The following is a 20,900-nucleotide window of genomic DNA, read 5'->3' as shown; positions in this document are numbered from 1 at the left end:
GATTCCGTCTCAAAAAAAAAAAAAAAAAAAAAAAAAAAAAAAAAAAAAAAAAACTCAAAAAAACTTTCCACCAAAAAACTTATAAAACATTGGTACCAAAAAAAAAAAAAAAAAAAAGGCAGACATAGAGCAAAAAATAAAATATCCTTAGCATAGCTTCCCATCTATGTATTTTTTTTTTTTTGGTCTAAGTTTAGTAGCAAGCTTTGCATTTCAGAAATTATATAGCAAAAATCTGGAGATAGTTGTAGTTTATGGCCCCAACTAGGTAAGACCTGAGCTCCAAAGATTTTAATGAGAAACCTTTTTTTTTTTTTTTTTTTTTTGAGGCTCTGTCACACGGGTGGGAGTGCAGTGACACAATTGCAGCTCACTGCAGCCTCAACTTCTTGGGCTCAAGCCATATCCACCTGCCTCATTGTTTGATTTTTTGTAGAGACGGGGTCTCACTATGTTGCCCAGGCTGGTCTCAAACTTCTGGGCTCCAGCAATTCTCCCACCTCAGCCTCCTGAAGTTACAGGCATGATCCCTGCTCCCAGCTAAAGCCTACCTTTTTAATGTTCCTGTTTTTTACTGAGTACAGTCCAAGACATCTAAATGCTCTAATTTTGAATCAGATCTTCAGGTTAAATCCTCTGCTCCTTTAAGAGCTACCAACCTGCTGCAAGTTAACAGACTGGTCCAGTAGTGACGTTAGAGATCAGAAAACAGGCTTTACCAACTGTAACGTTTTCATTCTCCTTAAAGCAGTACTGTCCAATATAAATATAGTAGGAGCCAATAGCAGCCACATCAAAAAAGTAAAGGAAAAACAGGAGAAATTAATTTTAATATTTTATTTAATAGATTCAAAATACATCATCATTTCAACATGTAGTCAATATTTAACAATTAATGAGTTTTTCTTTTTTTTGGTACTGAGTCTTCAAAATTCAGTTTGTATTTTACACTTATGCATATCTCAATTCAAAACTGGCCACATTTCAAGTGCTCAAAAACCACATTATGGCTAGAAGCTACCATCCTGGAAAATACAGACTTAAGAGGTCTATGTCATCCAAACAGACCATATATTTCTAAGAGTGGAAATCGGGCAGAGATCCTCTATTAATCTTATTAATTTGCAATTAAAAATAAATGACCTAAAAGCTTTCTGAACTTTTTCTTGGAAGACCAGAATTTCTTTATGTGCTTATGTTATGCCAGATTCTTGAATTATAATAACTATATGTGGATATAAGTTAAAATATTACAACCAACTTCCTTTATCAGAATTTCACTAATTTCTCAGTTTTTAATTTACATTAATATTAACTCTAGAAAGTGAAAGACATTTTAAAATTACCAACTCTCAAAATAAATTGGTGCATAAGTAACATCACTTTGGGATCCAAAACCATAACAGAAGAAACAAATACACTCCTCTCTCCTGTGAAATTTACGCTGCTCACTCATGTTTTTGGTAAGAGAAGACTTCTTGGGATCACAAAAAGTACAAATGTCCATGTCACAGTTGGCAGCTAACAAAAACAAGACTGCACCTGAGGACAACTGACATATAGGTTTGACAAATTCAAAGAATCATCAGAATAATGCCCTCCATTTTCTATGATACTATCCCATATCTCCAAAAAATATCATCCTTAGATTACAATTTTTTTTTTTTTTGAGATGGAGTCTCACTCTGTTACCCAGGCTAGAGTGCAGTGGTGCAATCTCGGCTCACTGCAACCTCCACCTCCCAGGTTCAAGCAATTCTACTGCCTCAGTCTCTCGAGTAGCTGGGATTACAGGTGCAAGCTACCATGCCTGGCTAATTTTTTGTATTTTTTAGTAGAGATGGGGTTTCACCATGCTGGCCAGGCTGTTCTTGAACTCCTGACCCTGTGATTCACCTGCTTCGGCTTCCCAAGTGCTGGGATTACAGGCATGAGCCTCTGCGCCCAGTGATTACAGTTAATCTTATCTTTACCATTCCCCTAAATTCATTCAAAATTCTATTACCACAGATGAAAGACCCTTTTCAACTGTATTGGCCTAAGATGTATTAATAGCCATACTTCTGGAAAGAAACTCTGCAATCTATGTTAAAGCCTTTAGGGGAATGATATCCTATATGAATTGCGTAAGGCTGTAAAAATACTGTACTTTCCCAGAAAGTGGATGAGAAAGAAAGGTCTTTAAAGACTGATATAGTATTTCTGGGAAACATGGTCTCATTCTTTGAAGAGAGAGCACTCTACAGCTCTTGAATTTAACAAGGAGTTCCAGTACAGCATGAGAGTCTGTAATACACACCTAGATAAAGGGTCTACATTCTGAGAAAAGTTGCTTTACCCTAATGCCAAAACTGCAAAGACTAAAGGCCTAGATTATTTTGAGGGGATACACTCCAATCTTTAGATGGGGAGGGCTTCAGCGCCTTTGCTACAATACAACACTGAGATGCTGTCAGAATGGACAAGCCAGCTGTAGAGGACTCTGGAACCCCAGCATTTAAGATCATCTATATTTTCAAAGCTGCCGAATACATTACTAAACATGGTTGCAGAAGCAGCAACCATTCAGATCATAAAGAGAAAGTCACAGCAACCAATGTGACCTTGTTAGCTAATACAGATAAAATGCTGCCTCTCTGTTAAGCTTTTCTAAGCTTAAAGGTAGGAAATATCCGCAAAGTTCCCCAAGGGCAGACTACTGAGACAAAGGCTCCAGAAGCTCTGATCCACTTGCCCTTTAATCTGCAACTGCTGTGGAGAGGATGAGCAAATGAAAAAGACTGTAATCCAGAGCTCATATTTAGCATTCTAAAATAGTAAAAGTTCATCAGTGAGAGGGCCAAGGCTTCAGCCTTTCTGACCCTCACAAGAATGGGGACTGGCTGGAACTAAGTGGAAATGACATAAAGATAAAAAGCACTAAGGAACTTGGTGCTCAGTTGAACTGGAAAACAAGTTACAAGGAATTAGAATATTTAAGACAAAACTACCACCAGCACCAAAACATGAAAACTAAAGAATTAAGATTACATGTGCTGAGTTCGGAAACTTGACCCTAGCTTGTATATGTGACATAAAGCTAAAATTTTCTCTACAGTGGTAGGAGTCAAGTAAAAGGTGTATATAAGGATAGTATGTGCCTAATCTAGGAGGTATACAAGGGGAGGCTGGCTGAATAGGTATCAAACCCAGCAATTTTTAAAAAGTGTTTTCTAGATATGGTAGGCAATACGCCAAGGCAGAGAAAGAGAGCAGAAAAGATCTAAAAGACATCATAATGCAATGAGTTTTCTACCCCAGTCTATCCCTCCAGGACTTCCAAATTTAATCAAGAGCAAAGACAGAAAGCTAGGCCATCATCACTATCTCCTCTCCTCTAATTTGTGCTCTACATGAAGTCACAAAGTTCTATAGATTGTACCTTCTTAATGGTTCTACTGATAGCAGCAGGAGGCAGACCTAGTCCTAGGTAGATGGGGCAGATCCCTGGTGAAACCTGACCTTCAGGCTGAAGACAGCCTGAAGCCTGAAAACTGGGCCGCCAGTTCCTGATGGAATCCACCAACCTGAATGAGAATTTCCTTTATGCCTTTCAGTCAAACAAATAGTGCTTTTTCCAGGCCCACCCATGGACCAATCAGCACATACTTCCTCCTGCCCGTGGACCAATCAGCATAAACTACCCCGTTTTGAGCCCATAAAAACCCTGGACTCAGCCACATATCTGGACTACCCATTTCAGGACTCCTCACCACTAACAGCTATTCTGTCACTCAGTAAAACTCTCCACAGCCTTGCTCACCATCCAGTCGTCCATGTCACCTCATTCTTCCTGGACTCTGGACAAGAAGTCAGGAACCACTGAAAGGCAGGCACGGAAAGGGCTGTAACACTTTCCTGGCTCACTTGCCAAGCTGCAGACAAGAGCAAAAGGGGCCGTAACATGTTCCTGGCCAGCTCACCAAGCTGCAGGCAGTGACATGAACTGCAGAAGTGAAGAGTGGCAACACTTCTAAGGGCCTAGACCTCAGGATTCCCTGAGCCAGAGCTGTAACACTATAGCCCTCCCACCTTCCACCAGCATCAGGCGGCTGCCCCACATGACAGGAGGTGACAACAGGACTAGGCCAGCCTGGGAGCCACAGGCCCAGGTGAGGTGGCAGGAGTGAACAGGCTGAAACATGCCCCACTGCTCCCACTGGCCAAGCTGCGGGTGGCAGGAACAAGAACACTGTAGCACCCCTGCCCCCAACCCCTTGGGGCTCCACAGTTACTGGCATCTCTGAGTTTGCAGGCACCACTTTCAGGCACCCACAGAGGAAACCACTTGCAGTATGCTTGGTTCAGCTGCAGCCTCACATGGAGCTGGTGACTGTGCCAGCGCCTGGAGCTGCCCGCATGGCCACAGCAGCCAGCATGCTAGGCTGTCCACAGTGGCCGTACCCCAAGCTCACTCGCTCACTCACATATCCCTCACTGCTCCATGCCTGGATCGCCCTTGGCAGGTGTGGGATCCAGGCCAGTAGTATGAGCTGAGCACAGCCTGCCAGGCCAAGTGAGCAGAACGAGCCCAGCAGGCATGAGTGAAACTCAAGGAGAGACACTGCCAGCCACAGAGGTTTCCAGCTGGTTAAGAAACATCCAAAGTATCCTGTGACATTAGAATTATTACTACTATCTTAGTAAAAGTTACCATGATATCTCAACCTATATCTCAATCTTCACTGTAGCAAAACTTCTAAATCAGACTCTGATAATAATCTTTCTCCCCAGTAATCAGTTCTCTATATACTTCAGCCAGGGTAATGATGGCATCACGCTTCCTGATCGGTATTCTTCAATGGCTTCCCATTGTACCTTGGATAAAACTGAAAATCTTTAACATGACGTATAAGATCTCAAATGATCTGTGCACTGCCTACCTCACCTGCTTTATCTCCCCCAGACTTCCTCTCTCTTATTACACTCCAGCTGCATAGCCAGCTATGAATTTATCTCATTTGACTTGCTTCCTCCTAGGAGCCCTCTCATTTATCAGTCCCTCTACCTATAACCCCTGTCCTAAAACATATACACAATGTACTGACAAAACAAATTCCAAAAATGTACTTATAGAATGAGCCCATGTTACATATATTAATTTCTTTTTTTTTTTTCATCAAAGCCTATGGGTGAAGGAGGGCAAAGACAACTTTCATCTGCCCCATGGGATTCTATCAACCTTAAAGGATGCCTGCGAAGTTCTCAGATTTTTATATCAGATCTCAAGCCTCCCATTACCTTCTAAACACTGATGGATAAAGTAATAGATAAACATAGATGAATAAAGGCAATATAAATTATCTAAAGCTTATCTAGAAAATTATGTAAGACTCAGGTGGTGATAACTAAAAGTTCTAGGTGATGCAGGTCTGAAGACATGCTTTGACAAATGCCAATTCTGCTAAATCATAGTAAAATATATAACATAACTCTCCATAGGAAGTCTGCACAGGCAATGTCAGCAATTGTCTTTTGGTGATATAACACAATTACCAGACCCTCATAATAACAACAAAAAAATACAATGATGTGACTATGGATTTAGACTAAGGCAACTGCTACACCAACAAGAAAAAGCATTATATACACCCTAGCCAAGCACAACCACAACCACTGTCATCGTCATGGAATGAATCAAAGTAATCTAAGATGTACACGACATGAGCTACTCTCTTCAATGCAGCACAGCTTAAAGTTACGTTTATAATCACTATCAATCAAGTAAAAGGATAATCAATAGACTGAGCAAAAGAGCACTTTGGTACTCTTAAGTGCCAAGTACTATCTTAAGCTCTCTACATATTATTAATTCATTTAATCCTTTCAAGAATCCTATGAAGTAAGATACTATAATTATCCTCGTTTTCCAATGAGGAAGCTGATGCATGGAGAAGTTAAGCAGCTTGCCTAGAATATCAAGGCTAATATGTCACATAGTCAGGATTCAAATTAAGACAGTTTGATTCCTGAGTCTATGCTCTTAAAGGACTACACTGTACTGCCTGATAAAGTAGAGATCAGAGGTTCATGAACAGGTCAGAATGGCTAAAGGCATCCAAAGGACTAAGATTTTACTTCAAGATAAGAAATCTGGAACTGATCAACAGGTTATAACCCCAAATCAGAGGGCATCAGCATCCATGTGATCATAATTAGAGAAATGCTGACATATGGGTTTCCCACCAGCATCTTCTCTGACCAGGAGAAGATTTCTGAGTCAAATTCTACAGCAGTATTCCAGAAAATCAAGATACAAAAATCTAGAGCCCCTGAAAATACCACAAATAGATCTATAATTTAAGGGGGTCAAACTATTATTATAGCCAATTTAGTTAGAATTTCATTAAGCACCTTCTACGTGCCAGGCTCTGTGCTGCTAACATGGAGTATCTTTTTAATCATCACATCTGATTAAAAAAAAAAAAAGTAGTATTAGTCTTCACACTTTATCGTTGGAAAAAGGAAAGATTCAAGATGTTAAGAAACTTATTTTAGGTCACACAGTTATCAACTGGCAGTCACGATTCAAATCCAGGAGGTTGTCCCCAGAACCTCTGCTTTTCAAATCCAGGAGGTTGCCTCCAGAGCCTGTACTCTACGCTGTTTAAACTGTTGGGGACTATACGAGATAATCACAGGGTTCCTGCAGCCAGAGGAAAGGGACTGATCAAACCAGCATGTAACATTCCTGGAAAATGCCCAACTGCCACCAGAAATGATGTTACTTGCATCATCCCACACATAGACCTGTCCTTTGAATTAAGTGACTTCATGCTAAACCCCTCCATCGACTCCAATGGGATGGCACCAGGTTCAAGAGGCTGAAGAAGAAACCGAGAGCCAACAAATGAGACATGGTGTTTTACTGAGGGATTACATACAAGGGAGAGAGTCCAGTGGTGGCAGGCTGGGCAGAACTGCCTTAAATACAGAAAAGGTCCAGTGACAGTGAGCTGGACAAGATAACTACACAGCCCAGTGAAACTCAGAACACTCATTCAGGTGAGTCTGCCATACAAGCTCATTCTAATAGTATGCTTAAACTATCGCTGTTAGGTAGGTTTACCATACAGTGATAAGAGCTGAATCCAGAAAGCTCTATCCAGCTGTTAGCTAGATAACCAGAATCTCGCCAGTTATTTTGACAAAAGTATCATGCTCAGATGTGATGCAAGAAGGTGAAAAAAAGAGAACTGGGAAATTCAGGAATCTAATCATCATAATATACCTAAAAGATGGAAGGCTACACCCTCTGTAACAGTGAAACAGTTGAGAACACTACCTGTACACAGATGTAACTGAGACAGCCTACAATCAATTCTGATTTCGTCTAGCTTACCAGCTGAGAAAAAATCTAAATGCTAGTAAAAGAACTGGCTGGGGAATGCTGCCTTTCTGCCCTGAATCCAGTTTAAGATATCACGGCATAAGAGGAGGTAATCTCCCATCTAGAATTTGAGGGATGTAAAGCACACCAGAGGATAATGAAGCCTTAACCATGTTCAGTGGCCTCTGAACTGGCTGTTTTACCCAGTAAAGTCAAGGAGACTCATAGTCGGCCAAAGAAACCAGAGGTCCTACCATTTAATGAAAGAAGGTGGCATTGGAGTGGAGATGGGAGTATTAGTATAAACTAACAACCCTTCTCAAGGGCAACTTGACAATACGTATCAAATACAATTTTTGAAGTATATATATATTGACTCAGTAATTCTATTTCTAATTTATTCTAAGTGAATAATTAAGGGTGTAAGCAGAGACTCAGCTACAAGGATGCTCATCTGTGACATTTATAACATTAAAAGGTTGGGATCAACAAAAATATACAACAAAAGGGTACTGATTAAATAAAATCAAGTAAAACATGCATACAAAAGAATTCTGTTGAATAATTAAAAGTATTGTAGAATGATTAATATGGAAAAATATCCATAATTATGTGAAATGCAAATTATAGAGCAGCATATATAGCATGATACCGTAATTTTTAAAAAGTTTTTATATGCATATCAAAAAACTAGATGGTGATATAAATGTTGAAGAGATTATCTCTGGGTGGCAGAATTGAGTCGTTTTTATTTTATTTTCGTTTTATTTATATTCCTATTTTCCTACAATAAACTTATATTACCTATATTTATAATGCAATAGAAATGCAAACACTGGCTATGTTAATACTTTTTAAATAAATTAGTTCAAAATGCAATTAATAGCAATTAACAAGCATCAATAACTGAAATCAGATTCTATCAGAACCTTGTGGCTGGGAAGAAGTGCCAAAAAAGGGTGAAAAACGTATTTTTAAAAGTCTGGAGACAAAATCCACCAACTTTAAAATATTTTCCACCATAAGTTAGAGTGGAATATCTATCACTATGGCAAACATTCAATATGTGTTTACTGCATGAATAATCCTGCTTACATTTAGCCAAGCATTGCAAACAAGCACTATGTTAAATTTTTTCATAAAAAAGGTCTGCTTCACTATCTTTCTAATTTTTAAAAACTGCCAAGTTCAATTGAAAAATGAAGATATCTGTATTACATATAATGGTCATAAGTATGTCAACATGGTGTTCATTTCTTTCTTTCTTTTTTTTTTGGGGGGGGGCTCTGTTGCCCAGGCTGGAGTGCAGTGGCGTGATCTCGGCTCACTGCAAGCTCCACTGCCCGGGTTCATGCCATTCTCCTGCCTCGGCCTTCTGAGTAGCTGGGACTACAGGTGCCCGCCACCATGCCCAGCTAATTTTTTATATTTTTAGTAGAGACGGGGGTTTCACCGTATTAGTCAGGATGGTCTCGATCTTCTCACCTCATGATCCACCTGCCTCAGCCTCCCAAAGTGCTGGGATTACAGGCATGAGCCACCACACCCAGCCCATTTCTACTTTCTTGCTCACAGTTCTACTTTAGATAGCTAAGACATTCCTTCAAAAGAGTTGAAAAAAGGGGAGAGATATGTATAGACACACACATACACACATACACACATACACACACACAATAAAAATAGTGATTTTAGGCTGTGCGAGGTGTCTCATGCCTGTAATCCCAGCACTTTGGGAGAGTCATCTGAGGTCAGGCAGGAGTTCAAGACCCCCCTGGCCAACATGGCAAAACCCCATCTCCACTAAAAATTTTAAAAATTAGTTGGGTGTGGTGGTAGGCACCTATAATCCCAGTTACTAGGGAGGCTGACACAAGAATCGCTTGAACCCAGGAAGCAGAGGTTGCAGTGAGCCAAGATTGCGCCACCGCACTCCAGCCTGGGCGACAGAGCAAGACTCTGTCTCAAAAAAAAACAATAGTGATTTTTATTTGGGGCAACAAGAGAGACCGAATTCCAGGTTTTTACCTAAATCATGTTCTTTATCATCTATCAACTATTTTCACTATACTTCAACTATTTAGCTTCTTAAAAAAAACAAACAACAACAACTTTAGGTCAGATGTGATGGCTCATGCCTGTAATCCCAACACTTTGGGAGGCCAAGGCGAGCCAATCGTTTGAGCACAAGAGTTCAAGACTAGCCTGGACAACACGGCAAAACCCTGTCTCTACAGAAAACACAAAAATTAGCCAGGCAATATGGTGGCATGCACCTGTAGTCCCAGATGCTCAGGACGCTGAGCTGGGAGGATAGCTTGAGTGCAGAAGGCAGAGATTGCCGTGGTGAGCCATCAGCCTGAGGAAGACAGAGAGACTCTGATGAAGGAAGGAAGGAAGGGAGGGAGGGAGGGAGGGAGGGAGGGAGGGAGGGAAGGGAGGGAGGGAGGGAAAGAATGGAAGGAGAGAGAGAGGGAGGGAGGGGAAGGAAGGAAGGAGAGAGGAAGGAAGGAAGGAGAGAGGAAGGAAGGAAGAACGGAAGGGAGGTAGGGAAGAGGGGGGAGAAAGGAAGGAAGGGAGGGAGGCAGGGAAGGAGGGGGGAGAGGAAGAGGGACGGAACCCTGCTTTATAGGGGCTTATCCCTGTTCCATTTTAAGTTTTAATTACTTTAATCATACCACCATTGAAATGCAAATAATTCAGGCAAGAACGGTGGTAATGAAAAAACTTTGGGTTGTAAAGAAAAACTTCGCTTGAATCCAGACTACTATTTGCTAGCTGTGTGACTCTGAACAAGACACTTAGCCTCCCTGGGCTTCATTTTCCCTAACAGTGCAACAGGAATAAGAACTGTTGTGACAGTTCAACACAATACTGGACGCAGAACAATAGTCAAATTTCATTTCTCTTTCCTCAGGAAACAATTTTTTTTAACTGAGGAGTAATTCTGGAACATGGAACACTTGGTTGGTTATGGGTGTGGTGGGGTTCTTGGAACTGGTAAGGTACAAGAGGAAGGCAAAGAATAGCACATAGCTTGGAGCAGGAAACTGGGATAAGGAAACTGAGTGTAGATAGGCTACTTGTTGCAGGTTGTCATGTTTAAAACTCCTCCTGCTCAGTTCAATCTCCCCAATCTAGTTTTGTCCAGTCAAGCCTCACCTGTCACTCACTACCCCTTTCCAAGTAGGAAGAATATGCAGGAAAAATAGTGGGGAAAAGCAAACAAGTGACAATACATGCTCTTGGTGAATTCCTTCCTCTGGGCTCTCATCTCCCTTCCTCTCCACCCTTTCGTATTCCTACAGTAAGTACCTTTCTTAGAAAGAGTGATCCCTATGCATGTGAATAATCTGTACAAAAATTTAACTTAAACTATAAAATTTCAAGCTCCAAGATTCTAAAAAGGTACAAATGTCTTATTTGTTTCAATGTTTTCTTTGAACGTGCACATTTTATCAGGTAAAGAAACCTTTGGGATTTTATCTTAAAACCGTTTAAAGACATAATCAAAAGGTTTGAGTATCAAACAAAAGCCACCTATCCATAACACATCCTGTTCACAAAAGCGTCCCAGAAACTCGATATAAACAAAACCCCTCTGTTTATTTCCAGGAGTTAATACTGTGGTTTTCTGTATCCAACAGTATGCCTTACATACCCGGGGTGATTATGTTTTCTTCCTCTACTCAAACAGAGCATCTGTTGCTAACATTAACACTGAAGTCCAAGTTATTTTCACAGACAAAAAAGCAGCTGGTCAAGCTAATCCATTTGTTGACTAGCCACCATCAAGCTTCTGTAAGACTGTCTAGTTAACCTCTATTGTCAGCCTGCATGAGTCAGAACTTCCAATCCTCTTCCTATTAGAATTTAACAACTCTTCTCTGGCACCACCATGTGAATCGTTTCTTACAGATATAATAGCAGAAAATATGCTTTAAAAGTAAAAATGTCGGCCCGGGCGCAGTGGCTCACGCCTGTAATCCCAGCACTTTGGGAGGCCGAGGCGGGGGGATCATGAGGTCAGGAGATGGAGACCATCCTGGCTAACACGGTGAAACCCCGTCTCTACTAAAAATACAAAAAATTAGCCGGGCGTGGTGGCGGGCGCCTGTAGTCCCAGCTACTCGGGAGGCTGAGGCAGGAGAATCGCATGAATCCCGGAGGCGGAGCTTGCAGTGAGCCGAGATCGCACCACTGCACTCCAGCCTGGGCGACAGAGGGAGACTCCATCTCAAAAAAAAAAAAAAAAGGAAAAATGTCTACACTGAATTTTAAAAGAAGAAAGTTAATTTGAAGTTAGGATTATTAAATTAACAGCAGTAGCTAATAGTATTTTTATATGCTAGGCATTGTTAAGTGGCTTTTAAAAATGAACGCTAGACCAGGTACGGTGGCTCAAGCCTGTAATTCCAGCGCTTTGTGAGGCTGAGGCAGGCGGATCACCTGAGTGAGGTCAGGAGTTTGAGACCAGCTGGCCATCATGGTAAAACCCCATCTCTACTAAAAATACAAAAATTAGCCAGGTGTGGTGGGGGACGTCTGTAATTCCAGCTACTCAGGAGGCTGAGGCACAAGAATCTCTTGAACCCAGGAAGCAGAGATTGCAGTGAGCCGAGATTGCACCATTGCACTCCAGCCTGGCCGACAAGAGCAAAACTCCGTCTCAAAAACAAAACAAAACAAAACACAATCCTCACAATAATCCTGTGAGAGAAGTACAATTGTTATCTCTATTTTACAGATGAAGAAATGGAGACAGAGCAAACTACCCCAGCTCATACAGCTTATAAATAGTAGAACCGCAGACCTGGCTCCGGAGCCATCCTCTTAATAATGTAAAACCCAAATCCCAATGCCTAACAAACATTCAGGTATATATTCAGGCATTCCTCACACTTTCCAGTACCTATTTTTCTTACACTCTACTGACTGAGGTACTACCCCTGCTACTATTTTCAATGTACATTCCATAACAGAAAATAGTCTCTAAAAATAATGTCTGGGGTGCTTAGATCATTACTATTTGAGGCTTGTGATTCTGCAGGAATTCATATGAGAAAAGGAAGCTCAGGTTCAGAGCACTGAACTGGTTAATGCACATTAACCTCGGACATTCTTTTTACAGCTATAAACCAAAGAGTGTGGGGTTTTTTTTTATTAGAAAGATTCGGTACCATCAATGAAATTCAACATATTTTCTAATATTGAGAAGTTGATTCTCAAAGATATCACAAATAAGATACTTTACTACTAATAAGAAAGAGAAGCTAATTCTTTGCTACCTCTCAGGAAACTGCATCTGGTAACCTGTAGGTACCCAAACACATCATTCGAAATGAGAACAAATAGGTCCAAATCTTAGCCTTAGGGCTAGTAGCATGACCTTCCAGGAGTCACAACCTCCAAGTCTTGATTCCTCATTAAAGTGAGGAATAATGCATCCCTGACAAAGTATGAGGATCCATATCAAAACACCTTTTTTTTTTTTAATTTTATGGGACACAGAGTATTTTAGTGCTCATACTTTGTAAACTTTAAAATACTGTGTTTTCGCCGGGCGCGGTGGCTCACGCCTGTAATCCCAGCACTTTGGGAGGCCGAGGCGGGCGGATCACAAGGTCAGGAGATCGAGACCACGGTGAAACCCCGTCTCTACTAAAAATACAAAAAATTAGCCGGGCGCGGTTGTGGGCGCCTGTAGTCCCAGCTACTCGGGAGGCTGAGGCAGGAGAATGGCGTGAACCCGGGAGGCGGAGCTTGCAGTGAGCCGAGATCGCGCCACTGCACTCCAGCCTGGGCGACAGAGCGAGACTCCGTCTCAAAAAAAAAAAAAAAAAAAAAAATACTGTGTTTTCAGAACAAACTATTTGATCAGATTTTTACTATGACACTATAAAATACTCTTACTTCTACCGCACAGAAGAGGAAACAGATTAATCACAGTTAAGTGACTTGCTACTTATCACAGAGCTAGTAAACAGCATCCTGGAACCCATGTCTCCGGACTTTGCTCCTTCACTTGACCTCTGCTAATGTCCATTCAAATACCATTACTTTTATCTACTAAGCTGAGAGATGCTTTACAAATTTAGGCAGAGACAATATTTTAAACCTATACATACCCAAAATACACAAAATGTAATTTTTAAATGTCTTGCGAATAGTCACGCATACCAAGGTGAGTTTCAGGACCAACACATACAATGAAATCATGTGCATTTTTGTTAAATACTCTAATAATCAATGCTCAACACATCACTATTCTCTCATGCCCTCAGCAAAGTGATCAAGAAGGTGAATCTAGACAAAATTGTAGAAAACGTTGTTCTAAGTCTTTCCCGTGCTTTCTAATAATAAAAAAGAAGAGCCTCTTAGATATGTCTTTGTTTTCCCTGCTACATTATTAATACTCCTCGTTTTTTCTTTCCTACCCTGCACTATATTTCAATTACGTTATAGTCTAACAAAGAGAACAGGGTGGTTATTTTCATATGGAGATTATGACTGAATAACTCACTTCTAACTGTATTCAAGACATTGGCTTTGTTCTCCAAATACTTCTCCTGAATCGAACCTTTACGATTATATAACCTTTCCTCAACTGTTCGGAAAGTATAAAACATTCCACGACGACCCCTAAGTAACTGTGCCCAGCAACACCAACTGGTCAGAGTGGGACGGCTGCCCTAACAATTGAAGTCTTTTCCCTCCATTCAACGAACACTAAGATCTACTTAGGAAAAGTCATGGGAAGGGGAGCGGGTGGGCGGTACAAAGGAGATTGGGTCCCTGACCTAAAGAGCGTGGTGCTGAGACGGGACTTGGTCGAGGAAAAAGCCCCAGCTTTCGGCGTCAGCAGGGAGACACCAAACAAGGCTATGCCTCGGTTTCCTCATCTGCTGAGGAGGGATACACCCCCACCAGCACGCTCGCAGGCTGCTGGCATGAAAACGGGCCTAAAGCATTGCAGAGTGGCTGATTTTAAAAGGGGGATGGCTCCCTGTTTTTCCTTAAGAGTCAGGGCCCCGGACAGAGCACAGGGCAGAGGCCAGCCCGAGTCACCGGGCGTGGTCCCCGCATCCGTGCGGGCGCCTCTTCGCTCCCGCCCAAAGAGCGGCCGGGCGGCCTTGCCCTCCGCAGCAGCAGCCCGGACGCCCGGCCAGGCCCACCCGCGCACCCACAGCCCACAGGCCCAGGCGCCCCGCCCACCCTGTGCCGGCCCGGCTTGTCTCGGTAGCCCCGGGCTCCCCTCCCCCGCTTACTTTCTGGGAGTCCATGGCGAGGGGCTAAGCCTGTTGGGCTTGAACCCGAAACGACGAACCGTGTGAGGAGGCTCAGTGAGATCGCACACCCCAAGACCGCTACTCACTGCACTGTCCCAGCCCGCACCGGCACCGCCCGGCCCCACCCGTCCGCGCCCAGCCCGCGCGCGCCGTCGCCGCGCCGTGGTTGCCAGGGTGAAAGGGCGGCCCGCAGAAGGGAGGGGCTGAGGAGCACCCCGCGCCTGCGCGCAGCGGCCGACTGCACCCGGGAAGTAGCGGTGGAGGGTGGGGAGCGCCGCGGGTCGGTCTCCCGCTAGTGCTTCTGCAGGCTGCAGTCCCTTCCCCCATCCTTTTTCCTCCAGCCACAGCAGTCTCTGCGGCCCTGAAATAGGCCACTGGGCATCCAGCAGCCGACCGGTGGGGAGGATGCGGGAAGGAAAAAGTATCTGGTGCTGGAGATAGATGAGCCTACCCTCCACCCAGCACGCATCTGAAGCCCCTCCCCATGCTATCCTTAGAGGGGCAGCCAGGCTACAGCGGACCCAGCGGTCCGAAGGAAGGAAAAGGGCTGGGGTGGGGATGTAGCGAAAATGTGGGAAAAGGCCTTTAGGGGATGTGGTGGAAACGTGGGAGGGGGGATATAGGGATGAGAGTGGCGGAAACGTGGTTATGGGATTAATGTGAGCTTTGGGGCCTGGCACAGTTTTCCCGGGGACTCACCCACCCTCCCCGGCACCTTGCTACCTGTATGATTTTGAGCAAGTCACTCTCCCTGAACCTGTTTCATCTGTAAAATGAGAGAAATAATGCAGACTTCGCAGAGGATTGTGAGGATTAAATAACGTACGGTACATATTAGTACTGAGTAAATTATTATCATTATTATTATTATTATTATTATTATTATCATTATTATTTGGAGATGGAGTCTCGCTCTGTCACCCAGGCTGGAGTGCAGTGTTGCCATCTTGACTTACTGCAACCTCCGCCTCCCGGATTCCAGGAATTCTCGTGCCTCAGCCTTCCGAGTAGCTGGGATTACAGGCGCACCCACCACACCTGGCTAATTTTTTGTACTTTTAGCAGAGACTGGGTCTAGCCATGTTGCCCAGGATGGTCTCGAACTCCTAAACTCAGGCAGCCTGCCCACCTCAGCCTCCCAAAGTGCTATGATTACAGGTGTGACCACTGTGCCAGGCCCATTATAGTCATCTTAGTGGGGAGTTAGAACCTGCTCAGTGTGACCTGAGGCGGCAATGAAGATTTTTAGAAAGCCTGGAATTTAGTAGGCTTGAAAAAGTTCTTCCTCAAGCAGAGAGGCCTCATCTTCCATTTGGATGACTCTGGAGAGGCTCACAAAAGTTCAACTGGATAGTCATTTATGATGAATGAATAAAAGGGAAATACGTACTGAGTACCAGTTCTACAAACAAAATTCAGTAGTGGACAAGGCCCTGTTTTTCTCACGGAGCTTACAATCTAGTATAGGAGGCCAACCAAAAAAAAAAAAAAATTAACGTGCTAGGTAGTTATAAGTGCTAAAATTAAAAATCAGGCCGGGCATGGTGGCTCACACCTGTAATCCCAGCACTTTGGGAGGCCCAAAGGGTGGATTGCTTGAGTCCAGGAGCTCGAGACCAGCCTGGGCAACATGGCAAAACCGCGTCTCTACAGAAATTAAAAAAAAAAAAAAAATTAGCCAGACGTGGTGCTGCAAGCCTGTAGCCAGAGCCAATCAGGAGGCTGAGGCAGGAGGATCACTTGAGTCCTGGAGGCAGAGGTTGCAGTGAGCCTAGATCACACCACTGCACTCCAGCCTGGGCAACAGAGTGAGACCCCAGCTCCTAAATAAATAAATAAATAAGGCAAATGGATTCAGAGAATTGGGAGGGTTTAATTTTTCATAGAAACGTCAAGGAAGGTCTCTCTTGGAAATGGCCTGAGTATAAAGTGAGAAGATGAATTGTACAAGGATCTAGGGAAGAACATTCTAGACAGTAGGAACAACAAATACAAAGGCCTTGTGGAGGGAAGGAGCTCTGTGTTTGAGAAACTATTTATTCTACAATGTTGTCATTACATCTCTGCATGGATCCCTCTGACTGTACTGTGATTTTTTCGAGGGCTGAATTTCTTTTACCCCGTATCTGTATCCCCAGCTCAGAGTCTGCCACATAGTATGCACTTAATATATCCTTTTTTAACTGCACAGAGATTTTCAAGAAATGAAATGAAAGTTACGAAAGGGAAAAGAGGGGCTTGGCTAAGGCTAGGTGGGTAGTGCTTAGAAAGCCAGGGTCCAGGGTGAGCCTATGTGCGCCAGCTGAAAGGAGTAGTGGCATGCAGTCCTGCAAAGAGATGCCCATCTCTTAGTACCAAGAGAAGAGAGCCTCCTATTCAACCTTTCCCAGCTCCATGAGGAACAGCAAGTGCAGCCAGGTGCCCAGCCATTAGCTCACTGCTGCAGCCACAAAGGTCATTCCTCCACACTGTGTACTGCAGCTGAGTCAGTTTCCCATGAGGGAGAAATGCAGCCTGGGGATTGGAGAACATCTAAAGTCTAATCACCAGACTGCGTGCTTCCCGGCTCTGCCCCTGCTTGCCACTATGGGACCCACCACTAAGCGGAGGAAACAGGACTCGGTGATGTCCCCACTTCTCTTGCTGCAAGGACTTCACCTCATTGCTGTCAGAGGGCAATTCCTGGGCACTTTATGACTGACAGGCACCACCGGAGGAAGAAAGAGGCTTTTGGGGACAGTGAGTTGCAGCTGAAATGTGATCACCAGACTCTGTCACAACTCCCACACCCCAGGAGCTCACTCCTGGCTCCTTGCCTCCAGCTTCCCGAGTTCCTTCCCTGCAGCCCAGCCAGCAGACTGCAGCTTTTGACAACATCTCTACCCCATTTGACTTCTGCCCTCACCCAATCTCTGTCTCTGGCCAGTCTGGCTCTCCTGCCCAGCTTATCCTGGGCCTTTTGCTTCCCCTCATTCCCATCTGGGAACAGCTAGTTCCTTCTGACTGTGACTTCTGTCTTCCTCAGTTTGTACAAGTTCTCCCATCACAGCCACTTACTGAGCTGGGCTCTAAGTCTCCCACCCAATCCCCCCCAGTACCTCTGGCCTATTGGCAAGTCCTTTGCCTTTTCTGTACTTATTTTTTTTCACAGCCAAATCCATTTAGACATTTTCAAAAGTAGTTTTGCAAATAAAATAAAGCATTTGTTCTTAAATGTGATCCCTGGACCAGCTGAATCCACATCTCCTGGTAACTTCTAAGAAGTACAAATTGTCCGGCCTTATCCCTGGACCTACTGAATCAGGAACTCTTGGAGTAGAGTCCAAAAATCTGTGTTTTAACATTTCCTCTAGGTGATTCTGATGAATGCTAAGCTTGAGAGTCATTGAACTGAGAGAAAGCAAATTGTTTACAAAAAGCAGGGGTCGGGGAGAGAACTACAGAGGCGTAAAAACACCACTTCAAAACCTAGGTTTCTTATTCTTAAAAAGCCTATCTAGTCATAGACATTTATCCAATTGAGGTCTCTGGGCCTCCAGGAACCTCTTTCTGAGGAAACCTCAAGTTAGGATAGCCTCATAGAGAGGCTGATATAGAGAGTCTGGCGAAACTGTCTCTCCCAGAACCAGGTTCTCTATCTTCTCTGAGTGGTGCCAGGCATTGCCTGCAGCCCTGGGCTACCTCGCATATTCTGAAATTCCTCCATCTCTTAGGAGAGAAATTTCCTTCCTTTCAGTGTTGCCAGCAGTCTTCCCCTTTGGGAGTCACTATAGGGCCATCGGCATGGAGTCAGCAGTCTGAATTTAAATCCAGATGTTGCTGCTTACCAGCAGCGTAGCCTTCGGTGAGTCACTTCACCTTGCTAAACCTCAATTTCCTCGTCTGTAACATAGCGATCAGAATAGTAGTAATTCCCTTTTAGGGTTGCTGTGAGGATTAAAGGGGATTATGTAGGTCAAATGCTGGCTAGTATTATTTAACAAGTGGTAGCTGTTACTAATAATTACCCTCTTACTCATCATGTCCTCCTGTTTTACCCTTGCACAGCTCTTTTTCCTTCTGGATCTTTGGGGCCTTAAAAGACCTATTCTCACCACAACTCCCCTTTTCCCTGTTATACCTGTTTTTTTCTGGAGCAAAATCACTAGTCAAATGCTGCCATTTGTTGAAGTCCGAAATCTTTGCCCGTTGCTCCCTGCTACTATATCTGGCCTGAGTCTTAGCATTTGCCACCCAGCCTGGGAAGACTCCAAGGCCTCTCTAAGCCTCAGCTTCTTTAGCTGTGAAATAGGGATCATAAAAGTAGCACCTACAAGGGTTGTTGAATGGTAAATGATATAATTCATATTAAATTTTGAGCACAGTGTCTGGCATGTAGTGAACATTCGAAAAATATTAGCTATTATCATCTCTTATCAACTGTAGAAACGTAATTAATTCTGATTTTTTTTTTTTTTAACAGAGACATGGTCTTGCTGTGTTGGTCAGGGTGGTCTTGAACTCCTGGCCTCAAGCAGTCCTCCCACCTTGGCCTCCCAAAGTGCTGGGATTATAGGCATGAGCCACCATGCCTGACCTTGTTTTTCTGGCCCTCTTCTGGGTAAAAACCAAACTCACCCAAAATCCCTGCAACCCCTCGGAAGTCAGAGCAAAAATTTCTGATCCTAGGCACTCATTACAGACAGAGTCTCCCAGGAGGGTGATATGGTTTGGCTGTGTCCCCACCCAAATCTCATCTTGAACCACAGCTCCCACAATTCCCATGTGTTCTGGGAGGGACCTGGTGGGAGGTAATTGAATCATGGGGGCAGGTCTTTTCTGTGTTGTTCTCATGGTAGTGAGTAAGCCTCACAAGATCTGATGGTTTCATGAAAGTGAGTTTCCCTGCACAAGCTCGCTTTCACCTGCTGCCAACGTAGGATGTGCCTTTCGCCTTCCGCCATGATTGTGAGGCCTCTGCAGCCACATGGAACTGTGAGCCCATTAAACCTCTTTTTCTTTATAAATTACCCAGTCTCGAGTATGTCTTTATCAATAGCATGAGAACAGACTAATACGGATGGAAAGAATGGTTCTCCCCTGATGCGGGCTGGCACTCTCTACTTGAAGAGCTCTAAGCCAAGTGGGAAGCAGTCAGTGGACACATACATGACTAGTGAAACCATGTGAGAAGAGACACAACTAAAGCACCTGTGAGTATATGGCCTGAAAGGAAAAACTCAGAGTGGATATGATCATTGAATTCAAATTTCTGTAGGGCTATTGTATGGAAGAGGAAGCTAACTTGTTCTCTAGCATCCCATAGGTATAATTAGACCCAATTGGTGGAAGCTACAGGAAGACAGATTTCCATTCAACAAAATGTCCAACTTTCTAACAGAGCCATACAGAGCTGGAGTAGACTGGTAGTGAGATCCCCATTGGTGCAGGTATACAAGCAGGGGCTGGACATTTGCTTAGCAGAGCATTCATAGGGGGATTCAGGCACTGGAAGGGTATCCGGTAGAAATAACTTTTTTTTTTTTTTTCTTTGAGACAAGGTCTGGCTCTGTCACCCAGGCTGGAGTGCAATGGTGCAATCTCGGCTCACTGCAACCTCCGCCTCCCAGGCTCAAGCCATCCTCCCACCCCAGCCTGCTGAGTAGCTGGGACCACAGGCACATGCCACCATGGCCAGCTAATTTTTTTTTTTTTTAATGTTTTGTAGAGATGGGTTTTCGCCATGTTGTCCAGGCTGGTCTTAAACTCCTGAGTTCAAGCAATCTGCCCACCTTGGCCTCCCAAACTGCTGGGGTTACAGGTGTGAGCCACTGTGCCCAGCAGAGATAATTTTTAACATCTTCCTGAACTGTGAGGTTACATCATTCTCTAAACTGCAAGGCAAAACCATTCATTCCCTTTCTGACTCAGTTTTGTAATTATACTCACATTTAGAAGGCTCTCTGAATCTCCTCTCCCCACCCTCACTCCCATGTGGTCCGTTGCAAGAAGCCCCACTCCTTCCTGGGAGAAGGCCTGGGAGGAATAGTTAATTAAACCCTAGCCATTATGATGTGATTGTGTCACAATACCTTCTCCATGTGTAATGGCCTACTTTATGCTGGCACTAGGGACACTGAGATGATTAAGGACTAGAAGGCACAAGTGCTTTCAATCTACTCTGCCATGGCCCTGGTCATGCCTCTGAACTCGTCATATTCAGAGAATGATCAAGGACAAAGCAAATTTATCTGCCTACCAAT

The 20,900-nt window shown here is 43.7% G+C and overlaps 1 protein-coding gene across 10 annotated transcripts in view; it reads right to left on the bottom strand.

Moving 5' to 3' along the window:
• LOC105481021 (fibronectin type III and SPRY domain containing 1 like) overlaps window positions 1-20,646 on the bottom strand; it is a 112,268-nt gene extending 91,622 nt beyond the window's left edge. For 5 of the 10 annotated variants that reach the window (XM_071078102.1, XM_071078103.1, XM_071078101.1 and 2 more), the window contains exon 1: window positions 20,587-20,646. In XM_071078102.1, the coding sequence (XP_070934203.1) occupies window positions 20,587-20,631 (45 nt within the window). In that variant the 5' untranslated portion in view covers window positions 20,632-20,646. Of the gene's footprint in view, window positions 1-551; window positions 754-14,637; window positions 14,841-20,586 lie in introns of those variants that run through there. The other 5 variants (XM_024792608.2, XM_024792609.2, XM_024792611.2 and 2 more) reach the window with 3 other exon arrangements.
• Between the last annotated feature and the right edge of the window lie 254 nt (window positions 20,647-20,900).

The sequence above is a fragment of the Macaca nemestrina genome, chromosome 14, assembly GCF_043159975.1.
Source record: "Macaca nemestrina isolate mMacNem1 chromosome 14, mMacNem.hap1, whole genome shotgun sequence".
NCBI lineage: Eukaryota > Metazoa > Chordata > Mammalia > Primates > Cercopithecidae > Macaca > Macaca nemestrina.
The sequence above is the reverse complement of the archived record's forward strand: the minus strand, read 5'-3'. Positions and strand labels throughout refer to the sequence as shown.